Consider the following 21,598-nt stretch of genomic DNA (forward strand, 5'->3'; position numbering starts at 1 on the left):
CTGGATGAACACAATATGTTTTGCTCAAGCTTGAGCTCAACTTGGACCTGTATCTTCTACCCTCTACCTGACTGACCAACCTTGGCCAATAATTAGCCAAACTTTCAAGCCTCCAAGCTCCTATTTACTTGCATTGTTCCTCAAGGAATTAGCCCCCTATTATTTAGGAAATTCCTTAATCTGTATTGCGTAATTCCTATAGGTCCTTATATGATTGCATGCATAACCTGTACAACTTGGAATAATTTACAACTGATAGTACATTGCCATTGAAATCCATTCGCAACTAGGTAACTAAAAATTATCTACATGAAACAATTATTTTGGGTTGATTGATTAATTAACTGGATGATCACTCAGTGTGAAGAAAGTTACACACCCTTAATTGGACCTCCACTAGTTCTACTAATAGTGAGAACTAGTTACACTGACAATAACTTAGATTAATTGAAAACGATTGCTACAAATTAGTAATCAATCATGTAGAACTGAACTCAAGTTTCTCCAACTCAAATTTACTGAGCTAACTGAGTGACAAGAGACATGTATCCTCAGTTAACTACCACCAAGTATTATGTTGAAATTGATATTTGAATTTCTCCTAATTTAATCAAGGGAAAATTAAATTGGGAATTTCTTGTTTCATTTTCAATAGTTTAGGTGCATGATTGAAGACATTGTTTGAATGTGTAAATTGGATACATATACCAAATGCCTTTTATAAATATTCATTGAAACTTGTGTGTAAGCACATGAAACTATAGAGTTGTGACTAGTATGTGAGGTTGAAATTATTTTAGGGGTTTTTGAATGTTGCAACGTTAAGTATGCTAAGAAGCAAGTTGAACTATTTGAAAATATATTAGCTAAGAATGCATGTGATAGTAGCTCATTAAGTAGGGTAAGCAACAAGAAAAGGTAAAAATGTAAAGCAATTAGGTATAATTCCTTGCAGTTGAATTTGATATCTTTTTTTTTTCAAATCAATGCATGCATTGCATGGATGTCAAAGAAGGATATGGTTAAGGAAGAAAATTATCAACACATAAATATTAGTAAAATCTTAGTAATATATACATGCATTGAGTTGCCATGTTCAAAACAAAAATAAAATGAATGAATAATATACTCATGAGATAAAATATGTTTGCTAATGCATTTAGATAATGCATGAAAATGTGGGATGTATGAAGCAAATGTAGGGACTGCAACTGTGCTCATGAGTCCATGAGTATTATACCAATAGTTTCTAATCTTGATACAAGTAATTCTATCATATAATGTTGAGTTTGTTGGTAAGAAACATGCAATTAAAGGATTGGTTTTTTCTAGTTAATGTGAAAATTATATGAAATTTGTTGATATATGAAAGTGAGTTTGTCATTAATACCTAAAGGGTCATGACAAAGGCAAGAAGCTTTCATTGTGTAAATATTGTTAGTCTATTTGTGATGCATCCATGAGTTGTTATAGCATGATTTGCAGGGAAAATTTTAAGAACCCCCCCTAAATTTATGAATATAATAAATGGGCGAATCTCCATGGTATATAGGAAAAATGGAAGGCGATTTTATCAATAATATAATATGTATATATAATTTTTTGGCGAATCTCTCACCAGGCATGGTGAAGATTTTACTCAATTATAAAATCTTGTAAGATCTTGGCGAGTCTTTCACTAAATAATAAAACTTTGTAAAGTCCTAGTGAATCTTAGCATAGGTTACATGCTGGAATCTCTCACCAGGCATGGTGAATATTTTACTCAATTATAAAATCTTGTAATATCTTGGCCAGTCTTTCACTAAATAATAAAACTTTGTAAAGTCCTAGTGAATCTTAGCATAGGTTACATGCTGGTTTAATTCCCCCATTTAAATAGGCTACATTCTAGGTGAATACCATGGGTCAATACCATGTGCCATTTTGGTGAATACCATGGGTCAATACCATGTGCCATTTTTATTTTTATTAATTCTAATATTAGGGTTAATAATGGTTTTTTGCATGGTGTTAATAACAATCTAGTCCATGGTATTTGTCCCATAGTATTTTGGCCATAGGTTTCACCTAAATATAACCCATTTTTTGAGTGTTCGTAAATATAAGGTGACTTATGGAGTAAATATAAAAAAATGTTTTGTTTGTTTACCATACCTCTCGTTTATTTATATTTTTATTAATTTACCATACCTCTTTTACAAATATGGTATTTGGCCCATAGGATTCACTTAAATAAAACCTCTTTCTTGAGCCTTCATAAATAGAACGAGGGTTATGGATTAAATATAAAAAGAGGTTTTATTTATTTATGATACGTCTAGTTTATTTATATTTTTATTTATTTACCATACCTTTTGAGTAAGTATAAAAAGACATTTTATTTATTTACCATACCTCCACTTTACTTATATTTTTATTTGTTTACACCCATACATGTATATAAGGTGACTTATGGAGTAAATATAAAAAATGTTTTATTTATTTACCATACCTCTCATTTATTTATATTTTTATTAATTTACCATACCTCTTTTATAAATATGGTATTTGGCCCATAGGATTCACTTAAATAAAACCTATTCTTGAAAATGGGCGAACGGATTCACTTAAATAAAACCTATTCTTGAAAATGGGCGAATGGAAGGTTGTAAGTCCTAATTTCAAGGGCTAAATTTACCTTTTTTACCCTCTCCCTTAAAATAAGGTGGGCTATTTGAGGTGATTTGTAAAAATGTACTATGATACAAAATATTCGCCCACTAAAAATTTAAAACCCCTTAATTTCGCCAAAGGGCGAACATTCGCCCCTAAAATTATCCTTGATGATTTGGTCATGACACTCATATTATGAATCATGATAGTACATATTCTTAGTGCATTGAGTGCATGCATGCTTGTATGAGACAATAAATTTCATGATTGAATGTCATGAAAAAAAACCTTCTAATAATTTTAAGTAATTGTTGAGTAGTGGAATGAGTGGCATGGATATCTCATCCTGCAAAGCAAAGTGGAACCTAATTACTCATGAATTTAGAGATATGTATCTTTTAGTTTTGACCCCTTAGTTGTTGGAATAAATGTTTGAATGCATTATGGAATACTTGGAATGGTTGTGATGCAAATAAATAATGCAATGATGTATTCATTTCAATTTATTTTTAAATCAATTGGTGATTGAATTATTATGTGTATAATAATTCTGAGATCACTTCAGGGGATGTTATGAGGGAGGCGATTATGACACCCCTTTCATTACCCAAAAATTTTATAATGTAATTAAGAACATATAATGTTGAGGTGTCATTATTGGTGCTAATATGTTGAACTCTATTATGTGATGTAATGCTTATTTTTATTACTAAAAATTCTATAGTTGAAGGCAAAGCACAACCAATAGATTATGATGCATCGGGGAGGGGGAAATGTGACTTAAGAGGAGAAATATACCTTGGTTGAATATTTCCCTTTGATGTGATGGTTAGTCTTCCCAAGAAGCTGAAAGGTTAGGACGATGAAGGGTCAATGTAAGATTATAAAAATATGAGGGAGGAGCAACCAATGGTTCTTCAATATTGGTTCTTAAGCTTCTAGTTTTTCTCTCTTCTCTTACTCTCTCATACATCTCTTGTTCGGCAAACTTGACTCGAGGAAAGAGTTAAAGTTTATCAGGTCAATAGTAGTGGTTCTTGGCCCATGGTTTTATGCTTGTGGAATTAATGAAATGGAGCCTTTAAAAGGATGACAGGAACTCTATTGCAATGGGCCAGGAAGGTGAGTAGTGCAGACTCACTTGTCCAACTTGGTCTTTTTTTGGCCAAGGGATCCAATGGAATTTTTTAGTTGGGATTTTCCTCAAAATTGGGGTTTTCTTAGAGTAAATTGTGCACATTATGTGTATGTTTTATTATTTTTGTTGATTTATTGTTTTAACTATTGGTAGAAACTTATTTCCCTTCAATAAATTTATACATTTGGTATTAGATCTAGATATTGGATTTAGAGGGATGACTCTATTACCAAGGGTTTATATGGCCTACTGAATGGAGAGATTAATAATTTTTGCAAATATGGGTGCAAGTAGCATGGTGTTTTTAGGAAAGTGGCAACATGAAGTTGGTGGTATGCCTAAGTTATGAATGGCATGGATTTTTTAGTGATCAAAAGTGTCAAGGCACTAGGGAAGATTGATGCTTGGGCAATCAAGTTGGAGCCTATGTTGATGGCTGAGAAATTTTTTTGAGATGAAATCCACATGCCGACATCAAGACATTGCTAGTAAAAACAGGTGGCTAGAAGTATCAAAGATTAGATAAATGAAGTGGTGCTCAAGATTGAGCAAGGCCATGGTGAAAAGTTGTGGAAATCGTAGATCAAGTGAAGCAAACTTGTGGAGGGAATTATCTGCACTGGTAGACCTATTGATGATCACTTATAAATACCTACAATAATCTAGGAAAATTAATAGATGATCCTGATGCTTTTAGAGGTGTTGATTGATGAGAATTCCCATGCTAAAAGTAGCAATCATGGTTGGATGACAATGGTTTATCGAAAGAAAAAAAGAAGATAAGCAGGGAAGAATAAGGGAAAATTGTTCTAAGCGTCAAGTGGCATAGAGTGTCCCTAACACATACGAGGATAATCATAATCAAAGAGGGCCATGGAATAGATATTGAATTTGAAAGGCATGGCAATAGGATATGCATCATGTGAGTTCGATTCCTTGACCGGTTTGGTGGGTTAGAGGGGTTTCATTCAATGCTCTAGTATATTTCTATGAGATGGGGGTGGTTTCCAGTAAAACAGAAAGTGGTTTTTTGGATTCCATCTCCCATGGTAAATCTACAACCAGCGCAGGTAAAGAATTTTCCTTCCATGTGTGGTTTGACAAGCTCATTTGAAGTGTTGTGTGAAATGGGCTCTTAGACCCCCCCCCCATGTTAAATGGTGGACACCTTATGTTGGTCATGGTAAAGCAAGGTGGAAACATACAAGAGAAGAAGTAAGAGTCCTCATGTGTGATCGAGTGACATACATCAAAGGAATTGTGTGGGTTTTTGTCTTGTAGAGAGGCAATGAGAAGATAAAGTTGAGGCTATGAAAACCGTGTTCCATGGTTATGGCCATGGCTCAAGTTATGAGCACCTTGTGACATGAGTTGACATTAAAGCGAAGGAATTGGTATCACCATTGATAGAAGTGAGTGTTTTAGGAGGCGTTGAGGTGAATTCTAGTGGTCATTAATGGCAAGAACTTCTTGTTGGCTTGAGGGGGCTTGGACCCAAGTTCAGAGTTAGTTGCGCTAACCAACAAAACCGTACACTACTGGCCCTTTCATTAATAACTCGGGTAGCACAGGCTATAGTCTCACCTGAGGCCGTATTGGGGGATGCTGGAACCAGGTTTATGCATCCAGAGAGCTATGTGATGTGTTTCTATAAAACTTAGGGCTTTATCTTGACCTTCGTGAACCTTAATCCTTGAAACCCAGAACTTACAATAAATGAAAATAAACAGACTTTTTTCCTTCGCCGATTGTGCTAAACATGCATAACATCATATAAATACACAAATCTACGTCTTCGAAAATCTATTAAGTACTTTTCCTGATTAATTGTATTCAACAGATCATAAATATAGTAAGTTCATAAATAAAACATTAACACATAAATGCACAGATAGTTCTTCAAAAGAAGCCTTTTATTATGCTTCAGATCTTCAATTACAGATATTCCCAACCCTGTGCACACAGTTGCAGGGGCCTGCACACTCAGCTCTGAAATTACCAAGGTCTCCACGCACATAGTTGTAGAAGCCTTCCCCTTCACCCAAGTACAGAATAGATAAAAACATACTCAAATTATGCACTTCTATTGCTTGGTTTATGACTCTTTTATGACTCCTTTTTATATTCTTCTTCATTACAAAGCTATGGTTCATGAACCATGGGTGGGTCAAAACAACTTGACTCTAACAAACTAAGGGGCTTTAACCTTCCTAAGGCCCCTTTGACTCCTATCGACCTGTAATACTCACACCCGGCTCCTCAAAATGCGAAGACTTTACAATATTTAGCAAAATCTTAACAAAATTTAACCTAGGGGACCCCGTCCCAACATGCCCCCAACACAAAGTCGTGACTCATCCTGAGTCACTCTGTTGGTGTTGCCTCAGCCTTTTCTTGTAGACCGTTGAATTCAATCTTCAATGCTTGAAGATCTGTTGTTCCCTGCACAGTGACCTAGAAAACTTCTTCAACCGATTTCTTTGTTGTTGGACCTTCAACTGCAAGGCCCATGGTTCTTTATGTCTATTGAAGAGATTTGAGCTTTCTCTGAATGGTCTGTGACAATTGGCTTGCCTCGTTGGCCCATGGTTACATCCTTGAGGAACTAATAGAGGCTTTCTAATGCAACTCATCAATCTGGGTGAGTATGAATTTTCATTCTTGATGTTTGGTGAACCTTTCCACAAGTGCTAAAGTCTCTGCTGTCACCCTGATCTCATCAAACTACAACTGCTTTTCACAGATGTTTGCTTCAATCGTCTACAAGTGTGGATCCTCCTACAGTGAGGTCCACATCTCCATTGTTTGCTCTAACAATTTCCTGCACTCCTTGACTATAGAGGCCAGAGTGGTCATATCATCTTTAATAGTAGCCTCACGCTTCTCTCTGACTTTCAAAGGAGTGGTTGGCTGCAGCTTCAATTGAAGCTCTGAAATCTGCAACTACAATTCCAATTTCCTCCTTGGATTCCTTCACTGCAACAACTAGCTTGTGAATTTTCTCTCTGGAGGCCGCCTCTGTTGGAATTTGGGGCTCAAAGAGCTTGTTGCATACTTGGGTAAGGGTTGCCTCGAGATATTGATTACACTGCATCACCTCATCATAGGCCTGTAAGGCCTACGCTTTCTTTGCAAAAATCTGTTGAATGTTAGTTTTTACCTTGTCAATAATCAACAACACTCATTTCTCCCAAATGCAGAGCTCATCCGAAACTCCTTGGTGCAACTCAAGCAAGGTCTGGATCAGCAGTGCTGCAAGGTTGATACTTAGATTTTTCTATTACTGTGCGCATGCTCCTAGCCTTCAATTGTCTCAAAATGGAGAGAGCCCCTTGGTAGTTGCACTGCTTAGAGCTCAGATGTGATTTGTGTGGAACCAAATTTCAGCACACTTGCTTGATTCGTGCTCGCTCGCACCACACTCACCTGGATCACTCCTGCCTAGACCTATAATTCTTTCAGGCCCTATTGCACTTTGTCCAATACCTAGTGGTACTGGTCCTTGATGTTTCCCCATATAGTTTTAGTGGTGGAGCGGACAACATCACATATCTCATCAAGGTCCCCCTCCATGAGGACCAATGGTGTCATACTCGCAAACTTATCAGACTTCTTCTTCTTACGAGGTCCTGTGGAAATTTTCTTTGCCACTTCCTGAGCCAGAAGGGAGACTCTAAGTCCCTCGATTCGAGATAGGGGTTTATGCCCTCGTCTTCTTCATCTCTGGTTTCGACCTCTACATCAGTGCACTCTATCCTACGTTCCTCGAGGTCAATGGTGACCTACGATGTTGCTGCTTGTGCAACTTTTTCCTTCTACACTTCCTTCTCTTTTGTATAATCCTTCTATGATTCTTTGTCTTTCTTAGAATCCTTTTGTGCTTCTTTCTCTTTGTCTTTCTTGGCCTGTGTCACAACTGTTGTTTTCCCCATTTCACCTTCTACGACCTTACTTGTTTCTGTGGCTTCATCAAATGGGGTGAGCCAATAGCTTGGACATTTTCTGATGACCCCCATAATATCATCCACTACAACTAAATATGGAAACTTATGCCATGTTCTTGTGGCATCCCTCTTCCCGCGTATGGACAGATTGTGGAAATCTGCCTTGAAGTCTGTTATATTTTTGTATTGTGCATGTAGGCTTGGTGATGACCGTGGCCATTGGTTGATCACCATCCATGACTTTGACTCTAACAAGACCCATAACATTTTTGTTTCAATGACACGGTTAGGATCCTTAATTTCCCACAGTGAGGCGAATTTTGTAGCCTTGCACAAATTTGGATCTTGCGTTGGGAACTGGTTATCCTCAAGTGTCCTCCAGGCTACCAACATGATCAATAGTAGTAACCATGTGTAGGGAACACCTTTCCATCCTCCTGGGCTTCACGACAATCCTCCAAGAATTCATGGCGAAGGTACTTTGCCCAATTGAATTGGACCAAGGAAAATTTTAAGGATGAAAATTTATTTTAAAGTTTAGGAACCTTGGCGAATCTCACTAGTACATAATATGCAATTTGTAAAATGTTTGGCAATGTTTTGTAAAAGTATTCAAATTTCTAATAATTTTATATAGTCTCTATAAAAAAAATCGGCAGTTTTTAAGGTAAAACAATTTTATGCTATAAAATTTAGGCGAATAATTTTTATAAAAAGTGGAAATTAAGAATATTTCTTTTGGAAAAATCATGGAAAATTAGCCCACTTGCAAATATTAGCCCCTAAAATTTTCCTTAAACTGGACCCTTTGGATGCACTAAAAAGCTAAAGATACCACTGGCGTCGACACTTCATTAGTGCGACACTTCCACATTATTTTTCCTGCCAAAATCTGTGCAGCAAACTGCATAGCACTATCCGAGCTAGAGCTAATGGTGTAGCCATGTGACTTCTTCACCAACCTGAAGTCACTCTTCATCTAATCTACAAGATTCTTTTCCTGTGACTTCCCAACAAAAGCATTTACGGGGTTTGCACCCTGATAAGGTAACAAGGTGATTTCGTGGACCAGCATATCATCAATTGGAATAGGCCCTCCAAGCTAGAGGCACCCATCATGGACCAGCGCCAAAAATTGACACGCATAGATATTAAAAATTGACCGCGCACTTCATTGGCTCATGCCTAGTGACACCCACTTCCTCGTAGTAGACCGGTTTTAAGTATTTGCTGGGTTCTAACTATGGAAACTTCGCATGATCACCCAAATCCCATAGTCAATTATTCTTCATCCAGGTCCATGGATTCCATTGATTTCTTGCTTTTATCCATATGGACCTTTTGTCTAACCTCATTTGGGTTTTTACACAATGATTTCCAAACTAGAGCTTGTTGTGGATTCTTTTGCTTCTTCTCGCCTATCGCGGAGGCAATTGGTTTTGCCTCGACGACTTAGGCACGGTGGTAGGGATTGGTGGGTTTGCAGTCATTTTTTCAATGCACTCCCAGAATAGTTTCTTCTACCACTCAAACAAATCTTCCTCAAACCCAAGCCCCTTCTACGAAAACTCTTTCACTATCTCTTGCCAATCTCATCTAGACATGCAGCAATCATCTCGGCTCAAACTTAGGTGAAAAATCTCAAGGAAATCTCTCTGGAAGCAAAGTGTTTGAATGTGGAGTGGGATGCGGTATTTATAGCCCTTTTCGAATTCAACAATTCCCTCCAGATCTCCCTCATTAATGCTCTTTTGGCAGCAAATTGCCAAATATATTCTCCTTAAATTCTTTCCCCCTGCTCCCTTTAACAGAAAAATAGTTGTCCAATCATCTACAGTGCCTTCAAATAGCCACCTTTTGGCCAGGATGTGTGAGACCCACCTTGCTAGCATAGCTCCTATGTCACAAGCTCCTATGTCGCAAGCTCCCATCTGCGCCTTTCTCCTAACCATCACGCAGCCCAATCTCATTTCCGAACTTTCTTCCTAGCAACATAGTTTAAAGTCCCGCACTTCCTTGCAACTTCTTGAAGTACTAAGATTGTCCTACATCCATATAGTCATTGTGCAGGGGTGGGATCACCCTTATATAACTTCAACCGACTCCAATTGATCTATTCTGGAAATATCTCTCCATTCAGCTTCACGAGATGAACTGCACCACCATCTGTAATCTCCTTGATGATATATGGTCTCATCTAATGCATCTGAAACTTTCCTGGAAACTTAGTAAATTTTTTATCATACATCAACACTAAATCTCCATTTTTAAATGCCCTTTGCTTAATGTGGCGATCATGCCACACCTTTTCTCAAGCCTTGTGCACTTGTTGATGGAATCCTGTGAGGAAGTGATCTTCTAACTCAAGTATCTACACAAGGTGTTCTTCCATTATATCTCGATCTGCCATCTCCGTGACTGCAACAATCCTCAAACTGGGCACTATGTATTCCATCGACATCACCTCTTCTTATCCATAAACCAGTCGAAATGGTGTCTGTCCAGTCAGCTTCTTATAAGTAGTTCTATATGCCCAAAGAACAACTGGCATGCGCACATCCCAATCATTCTGATTTGTGTTATAGATCTTCATCAAAGAATTCTCTAGGATCATATTGAAAGCTTCAATTTTTCCATTTGCTTGAGGATGGTATTGCGTACTCTTATGATAATACATCTGGAATTCCTCTAGCAAAGAAGAAATCATTTCATTTAGGAAATGTGAACCCCTGTCATTCATAAAAATCTTAGGACAACCAAACCTAAGCAAAATGTATTCAAATATAAACTTTGTAGTTGTAGTTGCGCAGAGTAGTCTATAATGCGACTTTTTGGAGATTCCGATCATCCGAAAAGTGCATTATTCCGGCCAACCACCCAACCGGCCTTTTCCTCTCCGTCTCCGTCACCTCCCTGGAAAGTCAACTCTGTTACCTCTGTCACTGTCACCTCGCATGCCGACTGCCTATTTCAAATTCACCAATCCCGCCAACCCCGCGTACAAGTGTATGGCAATTGCGCCAACTCGATTTGAAAATTTCAGCCGAACCGGAGCATCCCCTGCTACCCCGCCCTTGCCCAGAGCAGAACCACCGACTGAGCAAAATGCTATCAGCGAATAAGATATCAATGCAGATTAACACAGGTTCGATTCGTTGGGGAAGAATTTCTGGAATTTGTACGCTCTGTCAATCCTGCGAGGAGCCATCAAATATGATCACAGCGTGAGACAGAGAGCAAGGGACGCAAGACTTAATGGTCGCGATCAGAATTTCTGTCTTTATTTCCCGTCTGTTGTCATCGACTGAGTCAACTATGAGTGCGTCTGGATGAAGTTTTCTTCTTCGGGGCTGCAATTTCTTGTGGAATCAGACACCCAATTTCCCGTACTGAAGAAAAAGCGTTCAAAATCGCCGAGTAATTTCCGTCTTTATTTCCTGTCTGCTGTCATCGACTGAGTCAGCTGTGAGTGCGTCTGGATGAAGTTTTCTTCTTCGGGGCTGCAATTTCTTGTGGAATCAAACACCCAATTTCCCGTACTGAAGAAGAAGCATTCAAAATCGCCGAGTAAATGGCTCTGAATTCTATCCAAGACACTCATTTCTGCGTACTATACTTCTTGTTTTACGCTGTTGGATGGCATCTCATGAAAGGCGAATAAAACTCAAAGCTTATTGACCTCTTTGTAAAAATTTCGTTTAGTCCTCAGTCTATAGATTACTCCAAATTTAGTTTCCATAAAGATGAAGTTTTGGGAAATTATTTGCTAGAGAAAGGAAGTCTAGAAGGCAATTCTACTACCAGGAGTTCAGGGAGTGTTCTTAAAGACTGAATCCAAAACAGAAAATGACAACTTCAGAAATCAATTTTGTCTGAAAACTGCAAGCATGATCGACTTCCACTGCTCGAATATGTGCTGAAGGTGGCTTATTATTCAATTCATTGGAATGGGAATGGACCACACATATATATCCATAAAGTAAAATTAAAGTAAAATTACGACAACAGGGAAGTTTTGCAACTTGTTCTACGATCTCATCAATTGGACCCATGTTAAAGTTGAAGTTTTGTATCTCACATAAATGTTAACCCTACACTACATTTATTTTAAGGCCAAAGCTAATGTGGTTCCCACATTGTGAATAGGGTACAACTTATCAGGATAACAATCCAGTGCTATCGTATTCAAGAGGCATTATGCGAAGTTCTATGTCTCATGTTAATGCTAGCTTCTAGTACATTTCCTTGAACGCTGAAGCTACTGTGGTTCCCACATTCCACGCTATGAATGTATCTGCAAGTTGTGACCATAAAAATCCCATGGTATCAGATTCTGCGGGCATCAGGTACCAATCTGACATCAAGTTGACCATAAAAATCACGTGGTATCAGATTCTGCGGGCATCAGGTACCAATCTAACATCAAGTTGATGATGTTAGTTGGTCCATTGTTGGAAATTGGTTGGTCCACATTTTTTTGCAGACATTGAGACAACATGGAAAAGAAATGGAAGACTATTATGGGCCTTGAGGTGCAAGACCCTAAAGAGAAAATCATATTTTCTAGTAAAGATTTAGTTTGGTCTGAAGTATACAAGACGAACATGAATATTGACCGCGTTGCAAAAATTCCTAAACTAATAATTAATGATTTTATTCAAGGAGAGGAATCGAATCCAGATGCTCCATGTTCCTTCCAGCGTCGAAAAAGCAAAACTCCAAGCTCAAGGCCTAGTGCTGCCTTACTATGGGAACTGTAAGTATTTTAGAAAAGCCTTCTTTACATGTTGATATTAACAATGCTTTATCATTTGTCATATGTGTTGACATTTCAAAATTTATTTTGTAGTTATACTTGCTCATATGGCCCAGAGGACAAGAGAGAAGAATGGAAAACCAAACCAAGGCGTTCAATTTTCAAAAAGAGGGGTTGCCAATGCCATTTTATTATAAAGATCATGGTTCAAGATCCTGATGTTGCAATAATAACATACAACATGTATGATCATGAAGATGGGCAAGGATGGCCTTGTCATGGCAAACACGACACTTTTGGTGATGATGGTCCTCAGAGGAAGCCAAGACTTTCAAGAGACATGATTTCTTATTTAGAAAGTTGTTTTTTCCTTCAAGTGCCAATTGACTCTGTTTATAAAATGCATATTAAGAAATATGTTGACATACATCCCACAGCTCAGGTTAGGGATTTTTTCTTACGCAGAAAAGATGTTGTAAACATCTATAATCGTCTGACAAAAGAAAATTACCAACTGCATAGCAAAGACGAAATGAGTGTGAATCTCTGGTATGAAAAACACCATAATGATTTCTTCTTCTATCAGAAACCCAATGGTGGAGAGATCCCTTTTATCGCTGGAATACAAACAAAATGGATGTTGGAAACTATGGTCAAGTTATCCCATAATAGCTTGATAGCTATGGACTCAACATTCAGTACAAATAAATATGGAGTGAGTATATTTGCAATGATAGCCTTAATGAATCATCTTGGTTATAATGATTCAATATGATTATTGACTTAAAATTAACTTCATTTTTTTTAATATGACAGTATCAGTTGTACACGCTTGCGGTGTTTGATGAGCAACAAAGTGGGGTTCCAGTCGCATGGGTGGTGATGTCACGTAATACATCACAAGATATAGCGGTATGGATGGAGCACCTCATGCATAGGTGTTTTCAGCTTCGTCCTGACTGGAAGGTCAATGCCTTTATGGTTGATGATGCATTGACTGAAATCATTGCTTTGAGGTAACATCAATATTCTTATTTGACATTGCAAGTTGCATTCGTTCTAAATATTTCTCACTTAAAATGAATTAAGTTTGGCAGGAGAATCACCAGATGTGAAGTGATCTTGTGTATTTGGCATGTAAGGAGGGCATGGCTAAAGAATGTTAATCGGTTGGCCAGCAATTTAGAAAAAGCAAAAGAGATGTTCAATGAACTTGGTTATATCATGCCCCGGATGCGGGTGTCATCAAGTCTGGACGGGGAGAGCCACATGCCCAGCATGGGCTGCCACGTGAAGATCAAGGGCCTTTAATGCCTCTCGCCGCCGAGACTTCAAGTCGGGAGAAGCATAAGGGTAGCCTTAATGAAGGCGCTGGAGGCGATGGCAAGCCAGCAGAGAGTATTCAATGCGGGAAAGTACCGAGGGAATGTTAATGGGTTTAAGAATGATGGATTGTTGGGGTGCGAAGCTCAGTGCGACGAGAAGACTCCTCAGAACCCTGAGCGAAGATGCTGCGATTTCATTGCTGAGAGCTCGGACGAGGTCCGCTCCATGCTTGTTTTTTCTGATCTTTGGCTATGCTCATTTGTGCTCAGCCTCGACCCAATTTGGAGACAGCAAGCAGTTGGTAAGGAACGAAGTAACAGTAGGCCCTCCTCTGCTCTGGAACAGGATAAGGAATTTGCGGATACCATGGCGCGGCCGCGTGAAAGGATGCCTTGCAGAAGAGGTTCAGGGCGTGGTGAATCCTCACGTCCCCCTGCAGCGGATGTTCACCATCACTGCTGCTGCTGCTATTGTTATAGAAGGGCAGGAGCTACCCCAATTCAAGCCAGTCAGCTTCTGGAGGCTGGTAGCTCCAATGATGGAGCGCCCATGCTCCCAGCGTTTGGCTCTGTCATTTTTACATTGGGCAGCTCCAGGGACAATGCTGGAATTAATGCACATATCTCAGTGCTTTTCACCAAAATTCCTGAGGAGAATGAGGAAGGATCGTCAATGGTCCCTGCTGAGGAACGTCCAGAGGACAATAGGGGGAAGCGCCCATTGGGGGAGCCATCGAATGCAGAGGGTAATTCAGAGAGGGAGCCTCAGCAAGCCCCCTCCCGAACTCGAGAACAAGAGCTGCCAGCCCCCGCGCAAGACCCCATGGCACTATGGGAGGGTATCCCAGAGGGACAAGGATGGTGCAGAATACTTGAAGAGAAACCAGAGGAGTAACCCCCAGCGGCACTCCCGCGCATCTGCTTTCTTCTCTCAGGTCGGGTACGGGGTCTCGGTTGATATCTAGTTTACGTCTTATGTCTTTGTTCGTTTCCTTTATGTTCTGAGTCATGTTAGCGGCTACTCTAGTCTTCCTGCTCTGGGTTATGCTCGCGGCTTTTATAGTCTTTCTGGGTCATGAGTCTTTTGTGGGATGCCCCTGCGTGGGCCGTTTTGGTGCTACATTGGAATATCACCGTGTCATGTGTATCGTTCTGAACTCGAATATCGCCCTGCGAGGCAGAATTATGAGTCTGATAGAGCCGCCCAAGGAGCCACAGTTGGTCCTGGGCAGCCAGTCTTTTTTGGATGTAATGTTTACCTGTATATAATAATATAGAATAGTTAGTGTTGCCGAGAAAAAAAAAAAAAACTTGGTTATATCATGAAAAATGTTTCTAATGATGAAGTAGATAATGCAATCAATGGTTTTTTCACCAAATTTGCAACCGAGGAGAAGTTTTTGGACTATTTCCACAGGAATTGGGTTGCTGGTGAAAAGATGCGTAAGTTCGCATACTATTTTTTTTTAGTTCATACATTTTTTATTTTATAACGACAAGATATATTTACTAGTTCAAATTTTACATGTAGGGATGTGGGTTAAAGGCTGCCGAGATTTTCCTCATGCAAATCAGGAGACAAATAATGATGTGGAGTCATACCACGGTTATCTCAAGACAACCTTTCTATGTGATAGACGAAATAAATGTTCTTGTAGGATGGATTGGCTATTCTATACTCTAATAAAAAATGTTGAGCCATGTTATCGATTCAAGGAAATTCTGAAAAAAGAAGGATATTTGAACAACCACAAGAAAGAGAAGCAGCTTGAATCATCAATGGAAAAGGCTAGAATAATTCCAGACAGTGATTGTAGGCCTCATGAGAGCATATCTCACGCTTATTGAGCGAGGAGTCAAAGTAAACCTAATAAGCAATATCTTATCATATGGCATCGCACAAATTTTATCACTTGTGATTGCCCATGGTCTATTCGTGGAAACATTTGCAAGCATGCCATAAAGGTAGATTGGTTACATTCCTCCTTAATGGATTCAAACCCTTTATTGGATCTTGATACCACACCTAATACATTGAATTCCCCTCCTGAGATAAGTATTGAGGCACCAAACCTTGATGCAGATACTAGCACAACTATTTTGGATGATGAAAATGTTGAAGACCTTAATTTGTTGAGAAATGAGTTATTTGGCTATCTAGACCTGTTTCGGAATAGTCCTCCTTCTACTGTGAGTAAGACAAAACAATTAATTGATTTGGCTAAAAAATTTGTGGATGATGTTAATGATCTTCATATTATGGATTATGACTTCACCCTTGGGTTGGGTGCTTATGAGTCATCTTTAAAGAGGAAGAAGAGTTTCCTTAGTCCTAAAAAGAAAAATAAAAGAAGCAAAAAAAATGCCAGCTTGGATATTGATTTGAATGTCCCTACATCTGAAGATGAACCAATTCAATTTCAACACCTTAACAAGCGTGGTCGTCCTCGCTCTAACAATGCATCCTCTACTGTCCCAAGTAAGTTCTATAGAGAGATTATATGATATGTGTTTTCTCTTAACTATGTGCATTGGTTGTTGTTGATGTAGTTAATGTAGTGTTTGAATGTTTGCAGGGGTGCACTATCCAAATATTGTGCCTTCACTTGAAGCACGTAGACAGAAGAACCATCACTCTATTTATCACATGAATCAAGGTGAATTTGATGGGACACCTAATGATGTAGTCTATATTCTGATGCCTCTATAAATTAGCATCATATTATTTGCTCTGATGGAAATTACGTTGTTATCTTACAGATACAACATCTTCTTCAATGGATCGCCCTCCATCCAAACATGATTGGCTCATTGACAACACCCAAATTGGTCATTTTCCAGGTTTGTTGCTATGTCATTTCTCTTATCTGTGTGCACTGGTTGTTGTTGATGTTGTTAATGCAGTGTTTGAATGTTTGTAGGGGTGCACCATCCCAATAATATACCTTCACTTGAAGCACATAGACAGAAGCATCATCCCTCTATTTATCACATCAGTCAAGGTGCATTTGACAAGACACCTAATTGATGTAGTTTGTATTCTGATGCCTCTATAAATTAACATCATATTATTTGCTCTGATGGAAATTACATTGTTATGTTACAGATACAATAGCTTCTTCAATGGATCTCCCTCCATCCGAACATGATTGGCTCATTGACAACACCCAAATTGGTCATTTTCCAGGTTTGTTGGTATGCCTTTTCTCTTATCTGTGTGCACTGGTTGTTGTTGATGTTGTTAATGTAGTGTTTGAATATTTGCAGGGGTGCACCATCCCCATATTGTGCCTTCACTTGAAGCATGTAGATAGAAGAACCATCGCTCTATTGATCACATGAGTCAAGGTGCATTTAATGGGATCCCTAATTGATATAGTTTGTATTTTGATCCCTGTATTAATTCACATGATATTATTTGGTCTGATGGAAATTGCATTGTTATCTTACAGATACAAAAACTTCTTCAATGGATCAACCTCCATCCGAACAAGATTGGCTCATTGACAACACCCAAATTGGTGATTTTCCAGGTTTGTTTCCATGTTTATGCTCTTAGTTTGCTCTTAAATTGTGTATTGGTTGTTGTTGCCGTTGTTAATATGGTGTCTAAATGTTTGCATATTGACCCAGGACACAGAATAAACCAGCAGGGCTGAGGAAAAGACATAAAGGTTAACCAACTTGTAGGCTTCTCAAACAAGTTGTCAGAGAAAATCCAGCTTCTTCTTCTTTAATCTCCCACATACCAGCATTCGTGTCATGAATGTCATTGCAGTTGATGATGCTAGGTTGTTGAGGATTCTTGGTGTAGTGACCAGCTTTTGTTAGGTGTGATTCTTATATATGAGGAGTTGGTTGTTAGGGTTTTCTTGGTTTCACTGGCTAGGGTTTGAAATTGTTCCAACTTGTGATAAGTTGCAAGTATGTACATGTACTTCATCTTTTCTATATAAATAAAGTGTTCAATGGTCCAATAATCAAGTACTTGCATATTTGATTATGAGCTTGTTTTCTCTTTCTTCATTGGGTAATTTCCAACACTTTTTTTTATAATGACAATTTCACATGATAGAATGCAATAAATCATTATATACAACAAAGACTGCAATGCCTCTTGCACCTGAAGCACTTCTTATATAAAAGGGAAGTAGCTGATATGTATGGTATATGTAGACTTGAAGATGTGTCTCTTTGACAACACATGTTTTTATTTTTGGTTTAAAAATAAATCAACTTTACCAATACATTTGTTAATGGTTATTGCTGTGCATGCTCATATTTCTTCAAAATGGAGTTCTTCTGTGGTATTTTCTAAAATAAAATTCACGTGTCTATACTAAAACAAGTTGCTGGACCTGTACATAATTTCTGGGCAGATTCAAACATTTGAAGGTGACATATGCATACTCCTATGTATGCATTGTCCATGTGGAAGGTGCTGATACTATTGATATTTTATCTTAATTAAAGCAACACTTATATGTAGTCATATATCTCTTATTTGCTTGCTGATATTTCTCAATCTATCCCACAATTGTTGGCTGCCCCATGGGTTATCAGTGGTATGTGTATTTTCATCTTTAATAAAAGTGATCTTGGCATGTTCAAAAATATTGCTACCATATGGATTTTATGTTATTTGTGTTATATTGAAGTCTCTTTGGCATATATGTTCATTGTACCTTCCTATTTGCAGATAAAAGCTCAAACAGTCACCTACAACAGTATGCAAACCAACACTTTGACAAAATATCAAAATGGCTAGAATCGTATAAACATATAATATCAGTGGTCATATTTCTTTAGGATGTAGTTTTTTTTGGTATTTTCTAAAATAAAATTCATGTGTCTATACTAAAACAAGCTGTTGGAAAGTGTTCTGCAAAGCAGAACCTGTGTTAAATAATTGAGCTCAAAGCAATTAGATTAGCACAAGAAACATTCTAGGTGTTATTTGATAAAAGGGAAAGCATGTGCGTTCAATTGTTTAAAATAGTTTCCAAAAGTAGACAATGACATTGATGAAGATGAACACAAAGAAAATGTAAGACAGCAAGACTTAGGAAATCAAAATTAAGCATTCAAATAGGTACATCTAAAATTGTTGATATTTGATTTGATGATCCTCTCACAATGACTTGTTCAAGGTATCATACAAAGGTTCCTATCCATATTCCCCTTGTTTGGGCTTGGGTGTTTCTTGGCTTCAAAAAAAGTGAAAACTAGTTGAAGGAACTTTTGAGTGATGGACAACTTCTTTGTTATATGCTCTCAAGCATTAACAGGATTGTTTTAAATATTTAAACGTCTTTTCAATGACCTCTCATTGCTTAATATATAAATCATATTAATGGTTTCCATGCACTAATAGTTGGTTCTAGTTCATCTCACACATGGTAAATACTTGTGACGGGATTCCTTAGCATGCTCTGTGTTAGAAAATGTTGGAAATAATACTGAGAGGGGGGGTGAATCAGTATTATCAGATTAATCAAACTTTTCAAATGCCCAGAAACATATACGCTACTTCAGTTAAGTGAACCAGCGTGTACACGCTACTGTGACGAAGTAAAACAGCGTATAAGCAGAAAACTCACAATTTAGTTAGCTTATTCTTCAATTAAGTGCATCAGGACATTATTCATCATATTAACAGTAAACATGTGCAGTATAACAGAACAGATAAAAAGCCACACACATGAACACCAAGATATAAGGTGGAAACCCAATGTGGGTGAAAACCACCTGCTGCAAGTTGTCTCTATCTTTCTTAATATGAAACTTCAGTTTACAATCTTTTGTACTGGTGCAGCCTTATACCAGTACGCAGGCTACAACCTACAGAAGGCTTCAACCTTCTCTCGTTCTCCAAACTTCCTTGGAAGGGAGCTCCAACCCCCTTTGCTCTTGTACTAGCCAAGATACTAGTACATAGGTGCTGACCTACAATCTTCCTTCTTCCAGGTATCACTTTTCATACATTTTCAGACTTGGATATTCCTGAAGCACAACATTACAATCTGAAGACCACAATTCATTCAATTTCCACAACAGATCATTGAAGCATAAAACAACCAAACTTTGAATCACTGAACCACTGAACCCTGTCAATCACCAGTTACCAGAACACAGAGCAGACTACAGAACTCTGCAATAACAGTCAGACCCCACTGTAAACCCAAATCAAGCTTCAAAAGATATACGCTACTTTAATGAGCAGAACCCGCGTATACACGCTTTTTTACCGAAGCCAACCTGCGTACAGATCTAAAAATAAACTTTCTCAATTTGCAGCTGTACCAGACATTAGTTAGACTCAGAACGTAACATTGCGACAATATGCAGATCTAGAAATACGCATAATCAACCATATCATGATAGTGCATTTCAAACCATTAGATCCCGATCTATCCTTAGATCTAGTCTTCCATTAACCGATGTGATCTCTCCTTGGCTTAGATCATGCAACTCAGAACCTGCATATCAGATCTCTTTCTCTCTTAGATATTCATGCCTTGTCAAAAGATGATTTTGCCTAATGATCTTCTTCTCCTTATATAGCCTTAGGCCTTTCTCAATACCAAGAGCCAAAACCATAGTAACACAATACCATCAACTTTAAAACTAGGGATCGACACGCCCGTCGAGACATAATGGTCCAAAATCATAGGCACAACTTCCAAGGACTAACCACCATGAACCAAAGGAACCTTTCCACATACACGCGCTTTTTCTGAATCGAACTAGCGTGTACACGCGACTTGGGCTTAACGAAACAGCGTGTATGAGCTTCCTTGGCATGCTGTACTGAGATCTGTCTTCTGATTAAGTTGCCATCACCTGTACTAACCTCTGAGCACCTGTACCATCCACTGAGTGAGTTGCCATCAAGGACAACACTTGAATCATAATGCCAACAATCTCCCCCTTTGAACTTGATGGCAACCACCACACCAAGTTACTCTCCCCCTTTGACATCAAGGGCAAAGGGCTATGCTCCCCCTGAGGACATGCTGATACTTCTGCTTGGCTGTGCTGACTCGTGCTCCCCCTGACAGTAGGCCAGATCTGCAAAAGATGTTCTTCAACAAGAACCAAGACTTATACACCATATGGGACCTTTCTATCACCAAAGGACTCAATACATACAACCATAACATATCAGAAACAACCAATTATATTACAGCATTCATCCCAGGCATAGTGGGGAAACCAACAACGGCCGTTACATGACCTTGACACCATAAAAGAGACAAGAGAGATACATGACATAGAGACAACAGATCTAGACCAAGACTTAGGAAAGACATCAGCAGCATCTGATAAACATCTTGTTAGATCAGCAACTAGAATTTCTTTCTGAGCTCCTTCTCCTGAAACCAACAACCAAAAACATCTGAATGCCAACAATGCTTTATGAGACTTTTGAGCTGCTCCCCCTGAACCTGTGCCTGTTGCACTCCCTGAAACTGTGCCTGAATAATTCTGACATTCCTATTGCTGTTCAGAACTTCAGAGTTTTCCCTTGCTGTTCAGAACTTCATATACGCGTTTTATCCTGTATAAAACAGCGTATGTACGCGGATATTCTTTCTGCAACAAGCGTCCAGCATACACGCGACTTACCCACCATGAATCCGCGTGTATACGCTCATATTCCTTCCGTAACCTGCGTATACCAACTTTTCTGTAGAACAAACAAATTTCAACAACAGGATGAAGCATTAACTACTCCCAGCTTTTGTCTGAGATATTCAAAAGTTTCCCTGGGCAGTGG

At 38.6% G+C, this 21,598-nt stretch overlaps 1 protein-coding gene across 1 annotated transcript; it reads left to right on the forward strand.

The window, feature by feature from the left end:
- The first annotated feature begins 12,233 nt into the window (after positions 1–12,233).
- On the forward strand, positions 12,234–13,804 carry LOC149205386 (uncharacterized). Its single transcript, XM_089397391.1, has 4 exons — positions 12,234–12,493; positions 12,587–12,935; positions 13,310–13,509; positions 13,591–13,804. Exons 1-4 carry the CDS (start codon positions 12,234–12,236, stop codon positions 13,802–13,804), a joined length of 1,023 nt encoding a protein of 340 aa, XP_089253517.1.
- The last annotated feature ends 7,794 nt before the right edge of the window (positions 13,805–21,598 follow it).

The sequence above is a fragment of the Pinus tabuliformis genome, chromosome 1_2 (assembly GCF_031772625.1).
Source record: "Pinus tabuliformis cultivar Carrire ecotype Pingquan chromosome 1_2, CPIR1, whole genome shotgun sequence".
Lineage (NCBI taxonomy): Eukaryota > Viridiplantae > Streptophyta > Pinopsida > Pinales > Pinaceae > Pinus > Pinus tabuliformis.